Below are 26,091 nucleotides of genomic sequence, written 5' to 3' on the forward strand. Positions count from 1 at the left end.
AAATTAGCGCAAATTTGCCATAATGGGTAATAATTTAGGATTTTTTGTGGCGTTCTTTTTCTTTTTTCGTTTTTTTTATTCAATATGGACTTACCTCCATTCTAATTCATGTGAGGACCCTAACGGCTTGTGAGGTTTTTGGATAGTAAGGTCAACTAAAATCCGTTAGATATATATTTTCGTTGTAATTTCATTTGTGAAAAAAGGTGTTGGAACTTTTACAAAGTACTTGGTAAACACCTCCTAATTGCAGTAACTCCACAACTTCGAAGCTACAACTTCTAGCAGCTTTTAAGAAGCTACCACATCCACCTTTATAGCTTGTACACATGTATTTAAATATATAAATCATGACACTTTATGGCATAATAATAACTTAGCACCCCCATAGTTAAAAACATGAATTCTTTAGCCATGACTATACCAAACGGGCTCTAAGATTGATAGTAGTATACAATTTTCAAGCCTCGCAGATCCATTTGCCATCGCCACACCTCGGATAGCTCCCGAGATGCCCAACCACGGAAGCAAAAGGTCTTGGCTTCCATGGGGCTCGTCTAGGATAGCTCCGTCGTCGCTGATCCAGCGATCGACGAGCAAAGCAAGTAGTCACTTTTGCGACCTTGACCTCTAAGACGATAACGACGAACAAAATGATGTCCTTTTGGAAACGCTCGAGGAAGGCACTTTCATCGAGCCTGAAAAACACGCGGAGAGAAAGCGAGCCGAAATGGCCTCAAAGATCAACCCGCCTCCCTCGAAGCCCGCCCGAGGCCATGAGTCGTCGAGGTTGTCGGTCATACTCCTCGACCAAGGGCTGCTGGCGGTGTACAAGCGGCTATTCGTCGTTTGCTTGACCCTAAATGCTGTTGCCCTGGTCCTTGCAGCGACTGGACACTTCCCTTATGCGAGGAACCGAGCCGCCCTCTTCTCCATCGCCAACATCTTCGCGCTCACCCTGTGCCGGAGTGAGGCCGTCTTGCGCGTCACCTTCTGGCTGGCTGTGAGGCTACTCGGCCACTCGTGGGTCCCGCTCTTCGCCAAGACCGCCATGACCTCTCTCCTTCAGAGCCTCGGTGGGATCCACAGCGGGTGCGGCGTCTCGTTCCTTGTGTGGCTGGTCTACGCTCTAGTCCTAACCCTCAAGGACCGGGACAACACGTCACCCGAGATCATTGGGGTCGCGTCGGCGATCCTCGCTCTCATCGCCCTGTCTTCACTTGCGGCGTTCCTGCTCGTGCGCCACCTGCACCACAACGTGTTCGAGCGGACACACCGCTTCGCGGGTTGGTCGACCCTTGGCCTTCTCTGGGGGTTCGTCATCTTCACCATCGCCTACGACCCAAGGACGAAGAGTTACAAGAGGGACGAGTTGGGGTCGAGGTTGGTGAGGCAACAAGAGTTTTGGTTCACGGTGGGGATTATGGTTTTGATAATAATACCGTGGGTGACGGTGAGGAGAGTGCCCGTCAAGGTGTCTTCTCCTTCAGGGCATGCCTCCATAATCCAGCCCCGGCAATGGCGGGGCTTGGGGAGGGACGGTGGAGGTGACGGCGGTGGTTCACAAGTAGTGAGGTGCCTTCGCGGAAGAAAGAGAGAGAGCAGAGCAGAGGTCGCGAAGAGTGAGGTGAAAATCCGAGCATGAATGGAGAGGTACCAAGCGCGATTTTTTTTTTCAGTCTCCATATTGGAGCGAATTTAACAGAGAGATATAATCTGTCATAAATTTTTAATAATCTTCTGTGTGGGCTTAGATAAACACGTGTATATCGTTCGGTGGTTTCTTATATGTCCCATATATTAAACTCGCCTAACATTAAAAATCCAAGAAGTCAACCCCCCACAAATAAGCTTCTTTAACAAAAAAGAAAAGAGAATAAACTCTCAGCGCCCAAGATTCCATATTTGTGCATGATTACTAAACCACACCAGATTTTCCTAATAAAATCGAATCCTCCGAAAGGTCGGATTTCATCCACGACTTAAAATCGATACATAATTTAAGATATATGCTTATAGCTTCTTTCTTGTACGTCTGATTTTCTTCTGATTTTCTTAATGGACCAAAGGCCGATTCAACTTTGACTTTCAAGAGCAATTGGCCCACAATTGGAGACTGCTCCGGCCAGATAATGCCTAACCAATTCCAAAGTGAAAAATGAGTGCTAAATCACGGTCAATCCTCTCGACTAATAACCATGCACGTTCATCCTTCATTCGCAACTCGCATTCACTCGGAAAACCCTCTATTTAAACTCAACCGATTTCCTCATGAACACAACTCAAAGCATAGTGCGCGAACCAAGCATGGTCCTCATGGAAAGTGAAGTGAAGTTTTCGAGTTGTAGGGGCGTATCATTCGAGATTAAGCCCCGTGCAGATCCATTTGCTATTACTACACCTGAAAGAGCTCCCGAGATGACCAACTACGGAAGCAAGAGATTTTGGCTTCCGTGGTCTCACGGAGGCTCGTCTTTGGTCGCTCTGTCGTCACTGATTCAGCCATCCACGAGCAAAGATAGTAGCCACTATTGCGACCTTGATCTTGATGATGATTATGACGAACAAAGCGATATTGTTTTGGAAACGCTCGAGAGAGGCAGTTACGTGGAGCCTGAAAAACACCCAGAGCGAAAGCAAGCCGAAGCGGACGCAGAGGCGTCGAGGCTGTCAAGGCTGTCGGTCATACTCCTCGACCAAGGGCTGTTCACAGTGTACAAACGGCTATTCATCATTTGCTTGACCCTAAATGTCGTTGCACTCATCCTCGCGGTGACTGGTCACTTCCCTTATGCGAGGAACCGGGCCGCCCTCTTCTCCATCACCAACATCTTTGCCCTTACCCTGTGCCGGAGCGAGGCCTTCTTGCGTGTCGCCTTCTGGCTCGCCGTGGAGCTACTCGGCCACCCGTGGGTCCCGCTCTTCGTCAAGACAGCCACGACCTCCCTCCTGCAGAGCCTCGGTGGGATCCACAGCGGGTGTGGCGTCTCGTCGCTCGCGTGGCTGGTCTACGCCCTAGTCCTAACCCTAAACGACCGGGACAACACGTCGCCTGAGATCATCGGGGTCGCATTGGCGATCCTTGCGCTCATCGCCCTCTCTTCACTGGCGGCCTTCCCGCTCGTGCGCCACCTGCACCACAACGTGTTCGAGCGGACACACCGCTTTGCGGGGTGGTCGGCCCTCGGCCTTCTCTGGGGTTTCGTCATCCTCACCGTCGCGTACGACCCAAGGACGAAGAGTTACAAGAGCGACGGGCTGGGGTCGAGGTTGGTGAGGCGACAAGAGTTTTGGTTCACGATGGGGATTACGGTTTTGATAATAATACCGTGGGTGACGGTGAGGAGAGTGCCCGTCAAGGTGTCTTCTCCTTCAGGGCATGCCTCCATAATCAAGTTCCAAGGGGGAGTCAAAGCAGGTATATATTTATTGGAATTTCATTCGACTGAAGACATTCGGAATGTTTTTTCCCCCTTTCGAGTAGACCCTGGGCTGTATGGTGTTTTGATTTTAAACTTCAAGAATCGTAAATCTTAGTTTGGTAAGTCAACCGTACGTATTTGTCAACTATGAGTCCTCTATTTAATTTTTTAAAAAAATAGGGATTGCCAGGGTAAGTTAATATAAATGAAATGCTAGAGTTTCTTAATATGGTAATTTTTTCTTCCTTCTCTTATTATCATTTAGATTTTCAAAGAATCCATCTTCTCTCCATATTTTTCTAACAAGATGAGGATATTCATCGTTAGCCTAAATAATGAATGTTATATATATAAATTACTTATGAGGATCGCAACATATGAATTGAAAAACTTGCCACATCATAAAATGCTCTGACCAAGTTTTACAATATTTCATGTTTCCTATCAAATTAAGAATTTGGTATCCTCATGTCAGTTCAAGCCGAGTTTGATACTTTATAAAAATGCCAAAACTTGGGCTTACACGATTTTTAATTTTATGGTAACTCGAATCTGTCTATAGTTTTCTTAGATTGGGAGTTTACTTTGGAATTATTTTTTGACCAAAAGTTTATATTTGGAGTTTGAATGTGCTATACATATAAGCGTACTTTTTCAACTGCAGGCATATTGGGTCGGATCAGCCCCTCCCCGCTATCTGAGTGGCATGCCTTCGGCATCATCTCTGATGGCAAGGATGAGCACATTATGCTCGCTGGAGCTGTCGGTGACTTTACAAAGTCCCTCGTCACTGACCCACCGACCCACCTCTGGGTCCGCCAAGTCCACTTTGCGGGCTTACCCTACCTTGCCAACATGTTCAACCGGGTCCTGTTGGTTGCCACTGGCTCTGGCATTTGCGTCTTCCTATCATTCCTCCTCCAACCGTGCAGAGCGAGCATTTGCTTGTTGTGGGTGGCCAATAACGTGGAGCAAAACTTCGGCAAGGAGATCAAGGAGATGGTGAGCTGCCACTCGAGCGACAGGGTGATTGTGCATGACACAGCAGTGCACGGGCGGCCAAACGTGGCGGAGATGAGCGTGGGCATGGTGAAGAAGTGGGGCGCTGAAGTGGTGATTGTCACGAGCAACCCCAAGGGAAGTAGGGCCGTGGTGAACGCGTGCAAGAGCAAGGGTATTGCCGCTTTTGGTCCCATTTGGGATTCTTGAGTAGATTAAACATACATATTGTACGTCTCGTTTGCGTCATTCACAAATTATTTTTCTTCTTTCTCAAGTGATGTTTTGAGTCTCATTTATGTCTGTCATATTAATAGTGGGATCGCATTATAAATAAATGGTGGTACCATAAAGAATGACACTCTTCGATTTGGTTGTATTTTTTCCCTTGATTAATTTAAGGTTATGTACATTGAGACTTGCTATATATGTTCAACAGCTTACGGGAAATGCAAGTGATATTTGCATATGACATTGGCTTGGACATGATCATGAATATTATCTTTTACCGTTAAGATATTATTACGCGTTGACCTTTTAAGACTTACATGAAGAGCTTATGGGAGCTAGTTAGCGGTTTGATGATTTACAGTTTGCGTTATCTCTGGGAGGTAATCTTCTCGTTTCACCAACGAGACATGGCATTGGGCATGCTCTTTAAAAAAAAAAAAAAAATCTGCTACTGACCTATTAAGCCAATATGGAGTTCAACTGTATAACTATACCCGGTCTTAAAAAAGGAAAAAAATAAATAATGAAAAGGTCCTTACTCAAAACCCCTATTATGAAATCCCTTCTCTCTCCTTTTACACCAAAAAACCCACCCTAATTATAGAAAAAAAAAAGGCACTTTCACACCTGGAGAGTAAAGTTTCCCTTTTTTAGGATACTCTCGGGGACAAATCCAGTGGAAACGGGGCGAGAACCGTAACTCGGAGAATCAGAAGATGTGGGAACGAAGCAAGGTGTCGGGGGTGCGAACCCTCCTTGCCCACAACCGGCCCCAAAGGGAAGGATCTCTCCGTAATGGGATGGAAAATTTATATTGGTAGATTATTGATTTGTGTACAATTTTTATAATATCCGCATACAGATTCATTATTGTGATTTGTTGCTATTATGATTACCTAATCGTCGAAAGTTGTGATACTTAATGCCTAATTGTGTTTCCTTATCTAATCTTTTGTTAAAAGTTAAAACATATGTCTCGAATTTGAGCTCGCAAACAAAAATTGACCCAAAATGAATTATTATATTTATAATGATGGTCAAAATGGAGCAAAGAGGAATATCTAAACTTATCAAAGTCCGAATATGCATTGGATGATTTGGCACTAAAATAGGAAAGTCCAACGTTCACCTGGACTTGTACTTTGACTGGGATGAACATGTATTAGAAAAGTAGGAAATAATAGGGTCGATCAATTCCCAGTCAGTGATGAACATGTATTAGACAAAGTAGGAAATAATAGGGCGATCAATTCCCAGCCGGACTGACAAAGGGTGGAACCAAGGATCGATCCGGTTCGGTTTCCAAGCGGTCCCGTAGAACCAATCACTTAGGCTTAAAAAGTTCCAATCACTTAGGTTTAAAAAATTTAAACTAATCTTGAAAGAGTATTATACCCACTTCCATTAAGCTTCTCACTTGGTTTTTGCCGAGAAGCCAAAAAACAATAGCTTAGAAAGTATGTCTGGCTTGCTTTTAATCTCTCAAAGGCTCTTTGAGTAGTTGTTCAATGTAGGACTCTTGGAGGCTTAGAGAGGACTACTGCGTGAGGGGCATAGAGAGAGGGGGGAAGAGGGTGAGGGAGAGGGAGGCTTTGTCCCACATGAAATGTGCAGCAGAGACGAAGAAGCCATGGATCTCTATAAATAGCGATGGACGAGCTTGCCATTTGGCCTCTCACGGTCATTATTCTATGTGCTGTTGAATTTCCAACGCCATTGGGAAGGGCTTTTGAATGGCATTGGAGAAATATTAAACTTTTTTAAAATTAGAAAGTCGGTCTGATTTGGGTGGTTAGTTCTATGATTAGAACTGGCAACCGGACCAATTTTTTCAAGCAATTAATTGAACTTTTCATATATGTATGAAGCATTCATATTTTTGAATGAGAGGAGACAGTATGAAATCATATTTTTGAATGAGAGGAGACAGTATGAAAGTCTCCCTTTGTTTGCTTTAGATGAAAAAAGTCTCCCTTTGTTTGCTTGAAAAAAGTCTTCCTTTGTTTGCTTGCGAAAAGTCTACAAAATAGATGAAAAAAGTCTCCTTTTGTTTGCTTGCGTCGAGTGGGGGATTATGTCAAGTGGGGGATTTTGAAACTTTTTTTTTTTATTGGGGGATTCTGAAACTTCTTTTTTTATTGCAAGTACTTGCATCTTGAATCCCGTTTTCTTAAATAAGAATGAGAGGTGTTAAGCAACTAATTGAACCTTTCATATTTGTATGAAGCATTCATATTTTGATTTTGAACAAGAGGAGACACAGTATGAAATGAACGTATGATACCCTACAAAATAGATGAAAAAAGTCTCATTTGTTTGCGTCGAGTGGGGGATTCTTAAACTTTTTTTTTTTATTGGACTTGCATCTTGAATCCTGTTTTCTTAAATAAAAATTAGAGGTGTTAAGCAACTAATTAAACCTTTCATATATGTATGAAGCATTCATATTTTGATTTTGAACGAGAGGAGACACGGTATGAAATTAACGTATGATACCCTACAAAATAGATGGAAAAAGTCTCTATTTGTTTGCATTGAGTGGGGATTCTAAAACTTCTTTTTTTATTGGACTTGCATCTTGAATCCCGTTTTCTTAAATAAGAATAAGAGGTGTTAAGCAACTAACTGAATCTTTCATATATGTATGAAGCATTTATATTTTGATTTTGAACGAGAGGAGACATGGTATGAAATGAACGTATGATACCCTACAAAATAGATGAAAAAAGTCTCCCTTTGTTTGTGTCGAGTGGGGGATTCTGAAACTTTTTTTTTTTATTTATTGGACTTGGATCTTGAATCCCGTTTTCTTAAATAAGAATGAGAGGTGTTAAGCTTTTTATCATCCTGGCGTCAAGCTATTTTGCTATTTTTCCATAGGACCTCCCCTACAATATCGTCACCACAATAGAGTTTAACCACCAAGTTCGAGATGGATTGGTGTGGTTTCTCTACGCCTAAGACACCAGAATATCGAACCATGAATGAAGAAAGGCATGAGAGAAAAGCATATTGACTAGTGATTGGGAGGCCCCAATTCTTGACTGGAGGGGACACCAAAGGCCTCTGCCCTTCCATCCCTCGGATAGATAGAGAGGGAGGACAGAGCTTTTGGTTTTTTCATGTCCAGTAACCCATGTGTGGTATTTGAAACGTCTTCCTAGTTATATCGAGAATATTTTAGATAAACCTCTCAAAGAAATTCTTTGATTTCTTCTGAAAGTAGATGATTCTTGTCGGTTCCATTTTCAAGGAATTGGGAACCGGACCGACTTGTGCAAGAACCAAACCAAATCGGTCGGTTTTGTCTAGTCCAGACGGTTCTCGGTTTCGGCAGTTCGGTTTTGCTCACCCCTAGGAAATAATCTTACTGGAAGTTGGCAAAAGAAATAGAAGGGGCTCACTTTTATTTTTTTTATATTTATTATGCGTGCAGGGGATGTCTTTCCTATTCATTGAAGCGCTGCGAGTGCTTGTGATGCGTGATTGACATGCAAAACTTTTTCGTAAGAGTTGCTGACTTGAAGCGCCATTTTTCTTGTGAGTGCCGTGGGCGCACAATTTGTGCATGATGTCCATAGGTGCTGGGTGCTTTAAGCTTCTTGGTGAATTATATTTAAGTAGTATTAGTGTTCAAGCTAATTAAATCTTGTGAGTTTAAGATTTGTTTAATTTTTTCGTCAGATTGAAAGATTTTTTCGCGAGGAATTATGAGGCTAAAGACTGCATGAGATGTTGGATATAATTGGGGTCGGAAAACAATAAGAGTATTTAAGTGACTTGAGTGTAGTTGTAATCTCCATGTATCATTTGATTTATAATGGAATTCGACACTACTCTCCCAGTAGACATAAGTCATTATGATTGAACAAAGTAAATCCAGTATCCAATTATTTTCTCGTTCTGTCTATTTTATTGTTCGATCGCTCTCTTTTTGTAACATTAACAATGTATGTCCAAGTTCATCAAAGATGGAGATGCATATGAATAAATTTGGGCATTCTAAGTTTTAATGAAAGGCCGACGCTTTCAATCTGAAAACTAGGCACGATTACCTTTTATCCGGTCTATTACGGCAAAATATGAGAAAGCAACGAACATAATAAATTTGAACTGGACGAATAGGGTTATGCCCACGTACGTATGTGGTACTCTGGAAATGTGCAAGTAACCCTTGGATAGAAGCAACTGTCTGAATGCATTTTTATTATCGGTTGACTCCGAAAACCTTAATCTATTTTGTACTGCTAGTTATCTAACTATGCTAGATATCTGGTGAAGTTTATTCATTTATTTACTTATATATCTGTCACCGAAAATTTGGGGAAATTTAATCGGAAAAAGAAAATATAATTTGACTTCGTCTCGTAAGAAGCAGATGCCTTCTTCCTTTGGTTGCTGGGAAAAAGAAACCAGATGCATCATTATACATTTTGCAAATAGTTTGAATAGTCCTAAGTCTCCAAATGGATTATAATATAATGTATTTAACATGTGATTAGCTGGGGGAAGTAGAGATTGACCCGGCAAACCTTTGGAGTACATGCGACGGCCTAACTGCTCTTATCATGATAGAAAGAGACATTAGGAATCTAAAAAATGTTTAATTTACGCCCGTCTTAATTTGTTTGACTCTTAATTTTGGGACTAAAAAGATGTTATCACCTTTATAGAGGTGAGTCACCGAAAGAAAGTTGATGAATTACTAAATGGGAACCAAAATTCCTTTCATGAGGCAACCACTCGCGTTTAGTGTATTCTCGCTCAAATCTTACCAATTGTTGCTCGGTTTCTTAATTTAAATCATTTAAAAATGTAATTTAATTTATTTAGGTGTCGTCACTAATCTATTATAAGTTGATTAAAAATGCAAATAAATATGGGGAGCATTTTACTCTACAAACCAAAGATTTCATGAATGTTGAGACTTAATTAAGTTATATTAATCTAAAACCCTTTTCGTACCTTTTCTCTTTATTCAAAAATGTTTGCAAGTAGTCTTTGTCAATTTTAATCCTTAACCACTAACATGTAAGGGTAATCGCAACAGACGCATAAATCAAAATAATAAATAAATTACTAAAGAAGACAGAAAAACCTTGATGCAGTAAGAAAAACAAAGCTTTCATTAAAATCCAATGCACTAAGTATTTGCCCAAAATGAAAAAGGAAAAAAGAAAAAGAAAAATTGATTAAAGACCGAACACGCGTGCCTTTAATATGATTTATAACTGCAATGTCTATTAGTCCTTTTTGGGTTTTTCTTTTAATGAAAACTAAACCATATAAAATGCAAGAGATGCCTTATTAATCAAATCTATCTACATGATGTGATTTTTATGAAGACATTTAGACTCCATTTGTTTTGCATAAATGATTTTCTGAGAAAACATTTTTTCTCATTTATTGATATTTGGATCGACTAGGAAGATGAGTTAATGAAAAATGTTTTTCTAGTCAATGAAAAATCTATGCTTAACTTAAAATTATAATTTCCTCTTAAAAAACTGGAGATCATTTTCCAAAATATGACCAAGTATGACACTTCGAGCAAAAACTTTTTGCTCAAGCAAGGAAATCCCAACGCTAGTTCCTAAGCCTTTAGACATTCTGGACTAGGCCTCCAACCTGGGCCCAAGACCTTAGCGCCCATGCTAGGGTCCCTAGCGCCCGTGGTCAAATCTATTGAGGTCAAGCTCAAGACCTCAATGCCCTAGCTCCCAACGTCTACGGCCAAGTCTATCAAGGTTGTGCCTGATGCTCTGGCAGTCAAGCTTGGGTCCATAAAGGCTGAGCACGAAATCTTGGTATCTAAACTCTAATCCTCAACACCTAGAACTTGATCGATAAAGGTTGAGTCTAGGTCCTCAACGCTTGGGCTCGAGTCTCTGGTGCTCAAGCCAAGTTCTATCGAGGCCAAGGCCTAGGACCCCAATGCTTGGTACCTAGGTCCGTCGATGCCAAGCTCGAGACCCCGGTGCCTGTGCTCGAGTCCACAATGGCTGGGCTTAGTTACCTAGGGCTAGCACCCCAGTCCATCAAGGTTGAGCCTAGGACCCATGTGCCCATGCCCTTAGTCCCACCACTTAGGTCAAGGTCTATGAGGCCGGACTCAAGACTCTAGTGGGCATACTAGGCTTCCTAGTTGCCCTTGCGTGAGTTATTACTACTGGAATATTGTATATCTATTTTAGAAAATCAAAATCAAATTTCCCATACTAAATTACAAAAAAAAAAAAAAAAATCAGTTTATTTTTAGGTTTCGGCTAAATATTGAAAAATTATTGTTATTTTCTTGGAAAATGACTTATAGGAAAATATTTTTTAGAAATGTCACATTTAGGGATGGAAAAGTTATTTCATATACGAAGCAACCTATTGGCAACTATCCCGACAGTTCCAGATCCACAACTCTTTCTTCCATCAGCATCTGTTATGATTATGAGCATTCAAGGAAAACAAGAAAAAACGGAAACTTGATAATAGTGGGATACAAAAAAAAAAAAAAAAAAAAAAAAGAAGAGAGCATTCTCGAGACAAATCATGTGAATGATTTTGTAAGTCTACGAAGGCATTTCTTTTCAAATTCAAATTTCACGTGTTCATATTAAAAGTTAAGCTTCTGCTAAGAAACGTTTCGCCAAGGTGTGCTCATATTGGGTAGATGAAGCTTCAGTTGCTAACTTGCAGTTTTAACGAGAAATGGCACCCTTTTATTACATGGGTAAAGCCCTTATGAAATCCTATCGCATGGGTCACATTTATAAAGAAACTCTGCTTATTTTATAATCCAAATAATGACTATAGGCAACTTCCATGGCTGTGGTTTGAGTCTTTGACTGGTGTTGAGTCTTTGACTGGTGAAGAATCATGCACACATAAAGAAAAAGTGGTTGATTGGCGCATTAATGTCTGGGAAAGGAATAGGCAAAACTGGAGAATCTATCATGTTGCGCTAAAAAAAAAAAAAAAAAACTCAAAAAGTGCCCTTACGGGTAACATTTGTTTCCAGATATATAAAATAAATAAATAAATAAAATTTGTTAACCCTTTTGAGAAGGAGGATAGCCAACGAATATTCTCGGCGAAGCACACTTGTCAAATTTGGCCATGACATCGACAGTGCACCCACCAAAACATAGACGTTTAAAACTACATAAATGGTGGCCATAGAAGGGCGTTTTATTGGCTCGAAAACGAAATGCAATGGTAACATCGAGTAAATGGCAATGTTTTCGTTCGATAACCCATTTTGTCGGGATGTGTCGGTGCATGAGTGGTGATGAATTCAACCAAGAGAGCTGAAAAATTCCTCAGTTTTGGGACACGAGTCGGGAAAAAGTCAAACACAAAAGTTAGGGACTTTGTGATTTTGCTGGTAGACAAATAGGTTGATGACAAAAAAATCCTAAATTATTATATTTGTACCACTTCAATCTAAAACCTTTCAATTGTACTAATTAAGTTCTAAACCTTGTGATGATTTACTAATAATCCACTAGGTCAATTTGAGTCGGAAATTACTAATATGGACACTGGTCATCTCACATGACAAGATCGACATTAATGCAGATAAAATTTACAAGAATTTTTCTATTTTTTCAATGCTAGGTTGGTATAGGCAAGGGCATTGTGTCTACAATTGGGGAAAAGAAGAAAAGAAGGAAAGAAGGTAGGAAAAAAAAAAACAACAAAAAAAGCATTAAATATTCAAAAGAATTAAAAATACAAATTTATCCACATAAGTGTTAATTGTGTCATATAGGATGATTGGTGTCTGTACAATGATTTCCAGCCAAAATTAATTAAATGGATAACATCGACAAATTATCAAAAGGTTTAGGACTTAATGCACAATTAAGAGATAATGATACGAATGGTCCATAAACTTTGACCTAATATGCAATTTGGTTTGTGAACTTTTGCTTTACTCAATATAGTCCCTAGATTTTTGGTATATGTTCGATATAGTCCCCAAATTATATAAAAATATTCATTATTGTCATTCCATTTAATCAAGATCGGGGACAACATTAACATTTTTGTATAGTCCGTAGATTAAATTGAACATATACTAAAAGTTAAGAATCACATTGAACAAATCAAAATTTCACAGATGACATTATATATTGGGCGAAAGTTCATGGACCACATTAAACAAATTAAAAAATCATGGACCATATTTTACATTGGGCTAAAGTTAATGGACCATTTGTGTTATTTTTGCCCATAATTAAAAAATTTATGATTGAATTAATACAAATATAATAGATTTATGACTTTTTTTTTAATACTTTTCTCAAAAGAACGAACATGGAAGACATGGTCCAAAACGCAAGCCAGGATTCTTGCAACTTGACAATTCAATGTGCAAGCACAGGCTAGGCGCAATTTGCACTTCACTTTCTTAATTTGTGATTCAATCTATGCATAGTGTTTTACTTCTAAAAGTTACTGCAGATAACTTTTCGAATATTGAGAGGAATTGCTTCTTGAGATGATATGATTGGATTTTGTTCTTTTTTATAGGGTAAAAGCCACTGAAAACCTTCAAATATGCCTCTTGCGACATATTTATCCTTAATTTTTTTCCATAACATTAATAATTCCAAATTTGTACCTGCGTGATACATTTACCGTCACAATTCTATCAATGAGAACCATGAAAAATGTGCCTTCATAGATGCTAGAAAGTAAACAGTTTCAACATAGCACCCACGTGGCTTAAATGAAATAAATACAATGTTATTTTGGCTGAAAAAATCTAATGAAACCTTGATATAAGGTAAATAAGTTACATAGATATAAATTTGGGATTTTTTATGTCACAAAAAATTTTAAAATAAATATGTCAGAGTGGACATAGTTTAGGATTTTTGACGTGAAGACAAATTAGAGCAAATTTTCCATAATGGGTAATAATTTAGGATTTTTTGTGACATTTTATTTTGGTTATTCAATATGGACTTTGCCTCCATTCGAATTCATGTGAGGACCCCAATGGCTTGTGAGGTTTTTGGATAGTAAGGTCAACTTAAAATCCGTTAGATATATTTTCGTGGTAATTTCATTTGTGAAAAAAGGTGTTGGAACTTTTACAAAGTACTTGGTAAACACCTCCAAATTGCAGTAACTCCACAACTTCGAAGCAACAACTTCTAGCAGCTTTTAAGAAGCTACCACATCCAACTTTAAGATGCTATAGCTTGTACACATGTATTTAAATATATAAATCATGACACTTTATGGCATAATAATAACTTAGCACCCCCATAGTTAAAAACATGAATTCTTTAGCCATGACTATACCAAACGGGCTCTAAGATTGATAGTAGTATACAATTTTCAAACATAAGATATCTCTTGTGATTGATGAGTATTACATATTTATGTCATTTTTTTTTCGTTAAGCAGAAATATAACTTGCTTATCCTTATATATGTGATATTCTTACCTGGACCCGGATCAAGGACCAAGTGCAATTACAAATTGAATTTCGTAGAATTCACTTAGGACTTACAAGAGAGATTGACCTGTTTCATCTTGTATTGTATTGAAGGCAAGTACTTGCTCTTATGTGGAGACCAATGCAACACACTACAATTATTTGAAGCGAAATTTCATAAATTCAAAATGAAGCATACAACACATTGATGTCACCATAACTCAGCACAAAATATTGTGATACGTCGAAAAATGGGTTTACGACGAACATGGCATATTGTCATAATCAAGTGTATTAAGTTAGTCCTTTTGGGGCAGGCAAAAATTTTGTACATAAAAAAGCCCCGGCCAGCCTACACTTGGCCCAAGCCCGGCCGAGCCCAGAACCTCAAGTTTAATTTCCTTTGTACTGGGGGGATTGGATAGCCAAGATAGGCTTGACAATGAGCCACTGGTCAATGGATTTCACGATTAATCGCAGAACTTTGTGAACCACTACGTGTCAGATTCAAACTTACCGAAAGTTTGTTTTTTCCCATGAAATATATGCAATAATGCACTTCAGACTAAAAGAAATCTCTACACAAGAAAAATGGCACCTGACCTGATTTGTCCGGTGTGATCAAAACCCCTAAGAACCCCCGAGCACCTCCTCATCCTGTGTGACTCATAGTAACAAATATGGTCAGACCTCCGTTTAATGTGGACATCCCCGACAAAGATAACCAGAATTGACAAATGGATCCTGAAGAACTTAACTTCCCGAGCTGAACCGTCCTCGAGAGCTCTCCTTGCTGGCACACCGTAATTGATTTGGAAGGAAAGAAACGCATGGGTATTCCGTCACAGCAAGCCAAAACCCAGCGAAATGGTCGAGGAAGCAAGTAATTCGCTAAGGCTCTACGCAAGATGGAGTCCCAGAAAAGATAAAACAGCAGAACAGGATAGTCCATCCTCCGATGGCTGGATTCCGCCGCCGACAAGCACTTGGAAATTAGATGCGGATGGATCTTGGTACAGCTAGTCACGTAAAGGGCTCCCGGTTGGTGGTTTTACCAAAAAAATTCATTCTTCGTCGGCCCAAGTAGCGGAAACCCTGGCGGTGAGGATGGGATTGCCGTTCGTGGAGGAGGCAGGGAAGCTAAGCACGACTGGAGCTGATCTGTGCACAACAACTAGAAGTGATCTAAGCGTGCAGACTGAAATCTGAAAAAGAAAAAAACAAAAAAACCAAAATTATGGTTTGAAAAGGAAAATATTCTTTTTCTCTCGTCCCTCGTATTGGTACCACCAAAACCATTGCCAACTCGCTCACCAGCAGCCTCACTCCCTAGGACCAAAACATTGGCGGCGTCAATATCGTCCTCAATGTTCCCATTTCCACTTTCAATTCCATTATCAATCGCCTCCTCCGCTTCGAGGTGCGACAAGCCACTACAATCGCCTACGCTAAGCTCTCACGTTCATGCTACACTTCTCATCCATTTTGCCAATTAACGACGAGAACTCCAAGGATGCCTCGCGGTGCACGTCAACTCGACCGTCATTCTCACTCATGTGCGATCTCTAAAAACATGGAGGCAACTAAAAGAATGAAGGTATTTGATTCTTGATTTCAGCGTACAATTATTGAAATGATTTCCATTATATGAAGATATTACAAATGTGACATTTTGTAAGGAAACAATACAACAATAAAAAATAATAAATGAATAGATCATTATATTGCACGAGTTATCAATCCCTTGATTCTTCCATCTCCAATAATTAACTTGTGACTTTGATTGATATCTGTAAATTCTTCTTCCTTGATTGATAAATTCATGCTGTTACTCCCCCTCAAATTGTGAATAGGAGAATCCCAAATTACCAATTTGCAACATGACTTTGCAAACGCATTTCTAGACAATGGTTTCATAAAGAGATCAGCAATTTGATACACAGACGAAGCATATTTAGTTGCAAGTGTTCCAAGAGACAATTTGTCTTGTATGTAGTGATAATCTAATTTTATATGTTTAGTTCATGCATGCACTAGTTTAATTGACATATAAATTGCACTGATGTTATGACAAAATAATATTGGCAGTGGAAAGATAAATACCCAATCTCTTAGAAGGAATGATATCCATGAAATCTCTACAGCTATCAAAGCCATAGCACGATACTTTGCCTTGATACTAGATCAAGCAACCGTTCATTACTTCTTAGCATTCCATGACATATATATATATGGATCCAACCTAGCTCACCTTACGGGAGCACAGCACCGACTATTTCTCAAAGGAGAGTAGTCCAGCAACCCACCAGCCGAGCCCCTCACTTAAGTTACGGAACTAGCGTAGCCATGCGTGGGTGGGTTCCATGATATATAGTTGCTACCTAACAAAGTACAAAAGCTAGTAGTTGACTATACCCCAATTTGCATCAAAACAGAAGTACAAGTCCGAGTTGACTTGGACAAGATTTGCATGCCTCGATTTGTTATGCTGCTGTAACGTAAAATGTACTTCACAATTTGAAAATGACTCACAATTGGTTGATGCATTAATTGACAAACAAAATTGAGTGGATATGAAATATTCGACCATGTAATCGTGTGATATTAAAGGGCTTCATTGATACTTCAATAAAGTGTAGGATCCGAAAATAGTCTTGCGTATGTACTAGAATGAGAACTAGTGGCCATAGGTGTGGGAATTGGTTGGCAGCCCTCCATTTGTGCACATTAAGAATTGACAAAGCATATAATTGTTGACACAAATAAAGGCCACTAGAGAATACGCTAACATTCACACCTAGAAAATAGTGTAATAAGCCCCTATCCTCCATTGCAAATTTGCTAATCAATGTAGAGATGGACCCATAAGCACTTTTGGATCATCACCCGTAACAATCATGTCATCTATATATAAAAGCAGAGGTAGAATGCCATTATCTGATTTTTTAATAAACAACAAACGATTCACAATGCTACAAAAGAAACCGGATGCCAAAATAAATAAGCTAAAGTGATCAAATCATGCTTTTGGTGCTTGCTTAAAGCCATACAAAGCTCTCTTCAAACATAATATAGAGAATTTTTGTCCTCAAAACCTGGCAATTGTTCCATATAACTAGGCTGTACTAAAAAACCATATAAGAAGACATTTATAACATCTAATTGTTTGATGGGCCAACCTTTAACAGTAACAATGGTGAGGGCCATTCTTATACTTCCAAGTGGAAAAAATGGCAAGAAAGTCTAAAGTAAATCTACTCCCACTACTTGAGTACCATCATCCTTTAACTTAGACTTCAAAAATGCATCTACACCCCCATAGTAGTGGCATTTGAAGAGCATCAAATAGAGTCCAAGATTTGTTTCGATGCAGTGCCTTGAGTTCCTCTTTCATTACCATCGACCACCCTAGATGCTTCAAAGCAGAGCATACATTGTTTCGCTCCTTCAGTATAGAATTCATTGTATGTAAATTGGCAAAATTAATTAAGCTTCACAATATTAGCACGCAATTGAGTAATCATTAAATGATTTTGAGTGCGTCAATGTGCTATTGATGAATCATCAAGGATATCCATAAAGGAATTTTCATTTGCCAAATCGCATGGAGAATTAGGCATATATTATATGAGTTACCAATTTCAACATGATTTTGGTGACCATGTGATTCGCCTCCATCAACGTTGTCTTCATGAGAAGTATCATGAGTAGCATAATTTAATAAACCATCATGCAGTTGATCAGAGTTAATAGAGAATGCACCTTATTGCAAATACAAATGTGAAGATTCCAAGTCTGATGCCATCGTATCTTGATTTGGCTAGTTTATAAATTCATATGTCCCCACTTTATCACTTTTATCCATAAATAATGAGCTGGGCACCAAAAAAGGAAATATTGTAACATAAAAAATGACGTGTTATGATATATAAATTCACCTTATTGAAGGATAAAGACATCAATATCCCATATGGTGATTACTATAGCCAAGAATCATGCATGGCAATGACAGAGCAACTTCTTCTTTTTTTGTAGTCCCTACGATAGGAAAAGCACTTACTATCAAAAACTTCCAAAGAATTATAATCTGGTTTCTACAAAATGAGAATTCATAAGGTGATTTCATGTCTAACACCCTTGTATGAAGACAATTCAAAAGAAAGACTGTGATTTGAAAGCCTTTGACACAATATTTCTAAGGAATTCCACTTCGATGAAGCATAGTCAACCCAATTTCACATATGTACCTATGTTTTTGCTCGGCAACTCTATTCTACTCTTGAGTATTTGGACAAAAACTTGATCAATAATGTCATTCTTTTGCAAATGAATTAAGAAATTTGCTTGGTTGAATTCTCCTCCTCCATCAGATTGAAAATTTTTAATGTTCCTTCCAAATTGCCTTTCCAAATATTTCTCTAAATTCAAAAAACATGCATAAAAATCAGGCTTTTGTCATAATAGAAACAACCAAGTATATCGCGTATAATCATTCACAAAGAAAACATAATGATGAAATCTTTGAAATGAGATTATTGGAGCCTTTCCCCACAAATCACAATGTATCTTTTCAAAAGGCTTAGTAGTACTTGATTTGAAAGGCAACAAAGAATGTTTAGATGCTCAACTTATTTGACAACCACTACATATGGTAGTAGGTTTATTCAAGCAGTAACAATAATATCGTATTTATTTTGCATATGACAGATTGTCATCGGTTGTGGATGTCCCAACCTTTGATGCCAAGTGCTCTCATCAATTTCCCTTAACTAATTTGAAAATAGTGTTTCTTTAGGTACTTTCAAAGTATATAGATCACCTTTACGTTTTCCAACTATTATGACCTTTCTTATTTTCCTATCCTTCATCACAAAAGTAGTGATAGAGAACTCAAAATTTGGAGGATGTTAGAATTCTTGTGAGACTATTATCTACTATTCTAAAAACTTAAGTTGTAAGATGAATGTATAGTTTCATATTCAATTACTCTATTACTCCTTTTCGCACCTAGTTTGATCATTTTGCCTTGTACTAAGTGTGGACATATTAATTGAGAAGGCAAATTTGGGCTTGGAAAGATTTGAGCTCAAAACCTTTTACTTCAATACCACGTGAAATTTTATAAACTAACTACCAACTGTTAGAACCTTTCCCATTTTCCTATCCTTTATCACAAAATCAGTGATAGATATCTCAAAATTTGGAGGATAGTATAAATTGGTTCACTAATATAATTTTTTTTGTCATCTAAGGAACAAGGAGAACATTTATTAAGTCAATGCTCTTTTGGCCCAAATTGATCTAAGCATCACCAATATGGGAAATTTTAAGTGAATCGCACTTTCAACCATAACACTATATTACCCAATATATGGTCGTAAGTTAAAAAGGTTACCTATCTCCATTCACGTGACTTGAAGCTCCAATATTTTGAAACCATTTTGAAACCATTTTGAATCCTGACTATTTCTAACAATAAGTGCAGCAAAAAATGCCTTCGGCACATCTAATGGGTGGAAAGATTGATTAAATCGATTAAAGCAATCTAAAATAATATGTCCCTACTTGGTAGATGTTTGACAAGAAACGACTTTGTTTGTTCCTTTCACAAGCTTCTTGATATTGCTTTGATTGAATTGTGGCTTGTGAGCTTGCGAATACATAAAAATTAGCCCAATAATTTTTTATTCTTGGACCATCGTGAGTAAACCCTCTTCCATGCAAATAAAAATAATTTCTGTTGGAATTGTTGTCTATTCTTATTGCTCATAAAGTTACTTCTATAACCAAAGAAAGTCGTCCCATGTTGAATCACAAGGGAACTTTTATTTGTGAGCCGACTCCCCAAGCTTTGCAACTGTGAAATCATGTCAAAGAAGGTTGTGAATGAATCATATGATCACCTAAGCAATGCAAAACAAAGAGAACTTTCTTTTTGTCCTCAAGGGGACATCCAATAGCATATTACTCATTAAAATGTTTTTGAAAAGCACCAAAATACTGGTGAATAGATGAAACATTATCTCTATGATATTTTTGGAGTTGTAGAAAAATTGAAACTTCACGTTCCTTAGCTAACTTGACAAAAATATTTTGTAAAACAAACCACACGTCAGCAAATGTCTTTAAGTCTATTACTTGAGCAAGAACAAGTTCTAAGAGCATCACAATGACCTATCCTGGAAAAAGGCGATCTAACCTTCTCCATGGTAAAAACTCTGTTACTTCCTCTAAGACTCTAGCTTCTTTTGCAAAATTAGAGAAGTTGGCTATTGTTAGGCTCGGCATTTGGTACTCGCCATCAATGAATCCTACCAAATATTGACTTTCAATTAGTGAAGGTATATGGACTCAGCATCTGGTACTCACCATCAATGACATGGATACTTAGGATTGGTGGAAGCCATGGTTAAGGATAGATTTTTTTCGAAGATATGCTATGATGCCATAAAGGAATAAGATCTTTGATTCTTGATCTCAATGTACAATTGTTGAAATGATTTCTATCATGTAAAGATATTACAAATGTTACACTTTGTAAGGAAACAATACAACAATAGAAAATAATAAATGAATATATCAATATATTAAACAAGTTGTCAATCCCTTAATTATAGCTTATCCAAGAATCAGCTTGTGATTTTTATTGATATCCTATTATTCTTCCTCCTTGATTGATAAATCAGTGCCTTTTAGCAACAACTCAAACTAAGAATGCAATTCACTAATTTTACAGGTAGTCGGCGAATTCTAACGGCAGCAAGAGATCAAGTTTCATGCAACGAACTTCAAATGAGAAGCGAAAGGAAAGGTGTGAGATTGGATGAACTTATAATTTGGAGGCTGGTTCACGTCGGTGCGACTCACCAGATAAAAGCAAGTACGCCGGATAGAAGTGCAATCCGCCGGAAATCTCAAATTTGTGGTCCGCCATTAAAGTAGGGCAAACAACATAATTTCCATGGACTTACATTTTTAGATAGAGTAATGATCAAATGGCGACGTGGGGAGAAAAAACTGAGAAGTCCATAATAATTAAGTTGTTGTTGCAAGGTTCACAAATCCCAAAGCTAATGTGCAACAATCATAATGGGAAGTATTCCAAGTTTGTTTTTTCATTATAATCTTCTAAAGCTACGTTTGGTCATCCAGATTTCTAATCGGGATATGACTAGATAGGACATGATATGAAATTCTTGGATTTTTTTATATGATGTCCATTATTTGGTGAATCGCAATATTAAAACCGGATATATTCACATCATATCATGTACATTTTTATGATATAAATGACATATCATTATAAATGAACCTAAATGTTCATAAACGGAGATGGTGAAAATATTTCGTAACACTATTCTTTAATTTATTTTAATTTTATTTTTCCTCTTTTTTATATTATTTTCTTTATTATTTCTTTTTTTCCTTTTCTTTCTCAAAATATCATCAAATGGTTTTCTCACAAATAATCTATGAATGGACAAATGCGTAAACTAACTATTTTGTTTTATCTCTCGAGTGCTTCAATTTTAAAATTTAAATATTTTCATCTTATAAACCACCAGTGGTGGCAGCGTAGTGGTTGAGCTTCAGTTCCTTTCGGGAGAGGTCTGGAGTTTGAATCCTTGTGTCGTCTACCTTATTGGAAAGGAACCCACGACTGCCTTGTTAGAAAGGAACCCACGACTTGCCTAGGGTAGAAAGGGTGGTGGTGACTCTCTTGCTCCTCCGGGGTTTACTCCGCCGCGAAGCGCACACGGAGGTTCCCTGGGTACAAAAAAAAACAACAATCTCGTGCTAAAAGGAATTAAATCTTGAAAAAAATTTCTCAAAAAAATTCTCATCTCATAAATAAGTAAATTATTTTCATATTATAACAATACTTTCTTTCCATTAACTTTAATTTAGATATTTCTTAATAAAGTGATTTGGTAAAACATTTTGATTACATAGTTTTTGCATATGCGTAGCGGAGGGCATTTAATATCCTTAACTTACATACTAAAATCAGAATGATTGGAGTTAACATCGAATTTCGTGTGTGGATGCACATTTTTTAACCTGGAAAAATATCCTAAAACCCAAAACTATTTTCTTCTCTTTCAAGGAATATTATGATTAGTCCTACTGGTTTTTTTTTTTTTTTTTTTTTTGTCGGATCAGTCAGTTACTGGTTTCAAAGGGACATTCTGTTGATTCGACATTGGATGAGTTCCGGCAAAAATAAATGGATAATGAACTATTTCGTCATGACTAACATAAGTTGGGAAATTGTCCAACGTATCTAATAGAAAAGTATGACCTAGTTAATAAGGCACTATAATGTAATATGACCCCGCAACTTCGGTCGGTGATCATCTCTTTTTTATTCAAGTGGGGCCCAACCATTAAATTCATTAAGACTAAATGACGACATAGATAATTTCATATTGTGTGCATTTGTTTTAAAAAATGTTGGAAATTCACAAGATTCAATCCCCTTCTGACCTCTCGTCAATTGAAGTCCTCGCCTGTTTTTGCGTCTCTAATAGGTTTTGCAGTATACACCTAGAGACCGATCCAGAAGTGACAAAGCTAAAAGCTCTATCTTGACCGAGATCTATTTTGCGTCTCCAATAGGTTTTGGCTTCTCTTTTCATTAGCTCGTCAATGCCATTCTCTTGAGACAATCTGAAATTGGTGCAATTCTACTGTCGACTTTGAATACAACCTACGTTGAATTGAACATCAGAATCGAGCGAGCTTTTATTCATATTTTCCATGCAAGATCTTTCTACATTGGAATTTAGAGATGGGAGGAAAAACAGATTTCGTGTTCCCTAGGTTACCAAAAAAAAAAAACCAATTTCATCCTCTTAGTTACTTTGAATTTTGGAAAATTTTCATTCCTTTATCGACGTCTTTTCTGGTTGAAAATATTTCTAAACAAAGATAAAAAGAAAAAGGAAATACATTTTAAACCTTAGGTGCAACTACTTTAGTCACCGCACGATTATTAAACAACTGAAGTTTCATTTTGACCGCCGTAGGTGAAGATAAAGGCTTTCTAGGGCGTGGGAAGAAACTGCCCAATTATAAATATGAGCCATGGTATAAACTATTAATTAATTACCAATGCATTTAATGTTAGCGTGTTGTATACGCATAGGATAAAATTTGCAAAGCAAATGAACTCCAGTCACTCAGTGTGATGACTTGTTTGACGAGCACACGAGGTAATTGCCGAAGTGTTAGGATTTACATGAGATGCGGCTTTGTTATAAAAGTGAATAAACGAGAAATTATTTTTATCGCCAGTCAAAATATTCAAGCATACGTTGTTTTTGATATTGAGATCATTTTCCCTTAACAAATTGTCAAGAGATACGGAACAATTGAAATGTGTTTCCTTGATCATTTAATTTTCACAAGACGAACCGAACCAAAGAATTTTATTATTCTAAAGTAGCGTCCTTTCAACCCTTAAATCAGATTGTAACTACATGTGAACCAAAGGGAAGGGCGTTCAGATATGGCTCCTATCTTTGGTTCGGGATTTCCTTTGGGATAGGGGAACTTGCTTGATTAGATATGCTTGTGGGATTAAGTTTCTGATCATAAGAAAAAGCAGCTTTCCATTCCTGGGCAAAATTAAGGTTATGAGGTTATGTCACTAGAAAGTTTTAGGGTTTCTTGTTCTTGAAAAACTTTGGAAACGCTTCTCTTGCTTCTCACATGATCTTGAGTGACTTTTTAATACTGCGCAAAAGGGATCTCATGTAACCGACATATGAAATAGTTGCTCTGTGATTGGAGCTCTGGATATTAAAGACATTCAAAATTTTTGTGTCAAAACTTCTCTCTATCTCTATAGTAAAATAATTCTTCTCACGTATAGGATGCATAAAAATTGCTAAATCACGCAAGTTAATGTGATTTCGTTCTTTGCTTGTGGTTATGTGCTTTCGCACTTTATCCTAACAATGAGAGATTAGAGATGTAGTGGATGATGTACAGGCATATTTAGTGATGTTTTAATGGCGAGCAACTTAGGCTGCGCATGACAACGCTTTTGTTCCGGAGAAGATTTTTTTTTTTTAGAAATAGTTTTTTTTTTTTATTTCTGTTCCGAGGAACAATTTATGAGTAAAAGAACCCGTTTAGTAACTACACAGAAACTCTACTCTTAAAATAGAAAAAGAATAGAAATATGTTTTGTAACGCAGCAATTTCTTTTTTGTATTTCTTCATTTTTTATTCTTGCTCACGGATCGCCGCCACCGCCAACCGCCGACCGTCACCACCGACCGACGCCACAAGCCCATCGGCCGTTGACGACGGCTAGCTGTCGGCCACTGGAGGAGGCCAGGCGGCTGCCGAAGGGGGCAGCCGATGGGCTTGCGGCGGCAGTTGGTGGTGACGGTCGATGGCCGGCAATCGTGCAGTAGTGGCGGTAGGCAGCCAGCGATGGTGGCGTTCAGCGTTTGGCATCGGTGTTCGGCGTTCGGCGGCGGCGGCGGCCGACAACTAGCGGCGGCAACGGCAGCGGCCGGTGACCAACGGCAGCGACCGCCGTGGCTGACGATGGGCGGTGACTTTGGGCGGTTGATGGTGGCCACAGCAAGAAAAAGAAATAAAAGAAAAATAAAAAGGAAAATTAGCTTTTTTATAGAAATTGTTCCCAAAACAAAAGGCAACTTTTTTTTGTTTCTCATTTCTGCTTCAAATTTATTTTCGGGTTAACTTTATATTATCGGGAATAGAAAAACAACTTGGCGTTATCAAACAGGTTTATGTTTTTTTTTTGTTCCGGGGAACAAAAGAACAGAAACCATGAGAAATAGAAACGTTCTCATGCGCTATCTTAATGGCGTATCCGTACCGGAGTGCATCTTTGCTAGTCCATACAAAATAAACTCTCCAACTACTCAAGGCGCTAATAAATTTGAATTGGATTGTATGAATTAGGTGAAACTATAGCATCCTCGAAAGATAAACCACCAAAAAAGAGTAATTTTATATCCTATCTAATATGTTCCTTCTACAATTAGAATAATTCGGTACTATTATCAATTTTTATGCGTAGATACGCAGTTTCTTATCCCCCTTCTACAATTAGAATAATTTGATGCTATTATCAATTTTTATGCATAGATACGCAGTTTTCTATCCCCACAAATGAACCAAACCCTAAATCCCAAAACTATTTTCTTCTCTTTTGCGTGTTTTTTTATGATAAGTCCTCCGGATTTGAGGGGACGCTATATTATAATTAATAATGGACCGTTTCACCGTAGACCAAATAAGTCTAGAAAGTATGCTGCGATATATATTTAGGAATATGTCCTATTTAATAAGGCACTATAAACTAATCGTGACACATCATTTGTATTCGCGCGCGTTTGCTTTGGACGAATGCAGGAAATTCACATGTTTCAATCATCTTTGACCTCGTCAGCTTTTGCGTCTCCAGTAGCTTTTGGATTGTACCGGTGACGTGGAGACTGATCCAGTTTCAGAAGCGACGAAGCGGCACTTTTGTTTTGACCTTTTTTTTCTGTTCGCCCTATTTTGATTTCCAATTTTGTGGCCGCCCGTTCCATGAACTCGTCAATGCCATTCTCTTGAGGAAGATTCGAAGTAGATTATATTTGTCCTTTATCAATGCAAAATGACGCCAGTACCATAATCTTTTAAAAAATAACATTTACTCAAATTTCATAATTCTTAAAAATGATTACTAGAGAGTGTAGTAACTTACAATAAAACACTCATCACAAGTGCCGTAAATTTTAATGTCACATTAAATTTTTTGACGTTCGGATGTTTGAATTAAAAATTTATAACACCGAAGTGGCCAATGTATCTTTTTCCTTTAATCCTTTATAGCTTCTTAAATTCTACCATCAACTTTGGACTCAACATATGTTGGACTGGGCGGCAAAATCAAACAAGCTTTTATCCTCTCTTTTTTGCATGGGATTTTTTATATTCAACTTCTGAAAATTTATTTTC

The 26,091-nt window shown here is 38.1% G+C and overlaps 1 protein-coding gene and 1 pseudogene across 1 annotated transcript; both read left to right on the plus strand.

Moving 5' to 3' along the window:
* The first annotated feature begins 511 nt into the window (after positions 1-511).
* On the plus strand, positions 512-1,645 carry LOC120292488 (annotated as a pseudogene).
* Positions 1,646-2,316: 671 nt separating this feature from the next.
* LOC104442626 (adenylate-forming reductase 03009) lies at positions 2,317-4,631 on the plus strand. Its single transcript, XM_010056030.2, has 4 exons — positions 2,317-3,103; positions 3,188-3,418; positions 4,087-4,372; positions 4,430-4,631. Exons 1-4 carry the CDS (start codon positions 2,317-2,319, stop codon positions 4,629-4,631), a joined length of 1,506 nt encoding a protein of 501 aa, XP_010054332.2.
* Positions 4,632-26,091: the final 21,460 nt, after the last annotated feature.

The sequence above is a fragment of the Eucalyptus grandis genome, chromosome 4 (genome assembly GCF_016545825.1).
Source record: "Eucalyptus grandis isolate ANBG69807.140 chromosome 4, ASM1654582v1, whole genome shotgun sequence".
NCBI lineage: Eukaryota > Viridiplantae > Streptophyta > Magnoliopsida > Myrtales > Myrtaceae > Eucalyptus > Eucalyptus grandis.

Excerpts from the sequence above, each read along its gene's own strand:
- LOC104442626 (XM_010056030.2), top strand. The coding sequence starts at position 2,317 with ATGGAAAGTGAAGTGAAGTTTTCGAGTTGTAGGGGCGTATCATTCGAG. Across the intron at positions 3,104-3,187 it reads TGCGCTCATCGCCCTCTCTT|GCCTTCTCTGGGGTTTCGTC; the intron begins CACTGGCGGCCT and ends GGTCGGCCCTCG. Across the intron at positions 4,373-4,429 it reads AGAGCGAGCATTTGCTTGTT|CTGCCACTCGAGCGACAGGG; the intron begins GTGGGTGGCCAA and ends GGAGATGGTGAG.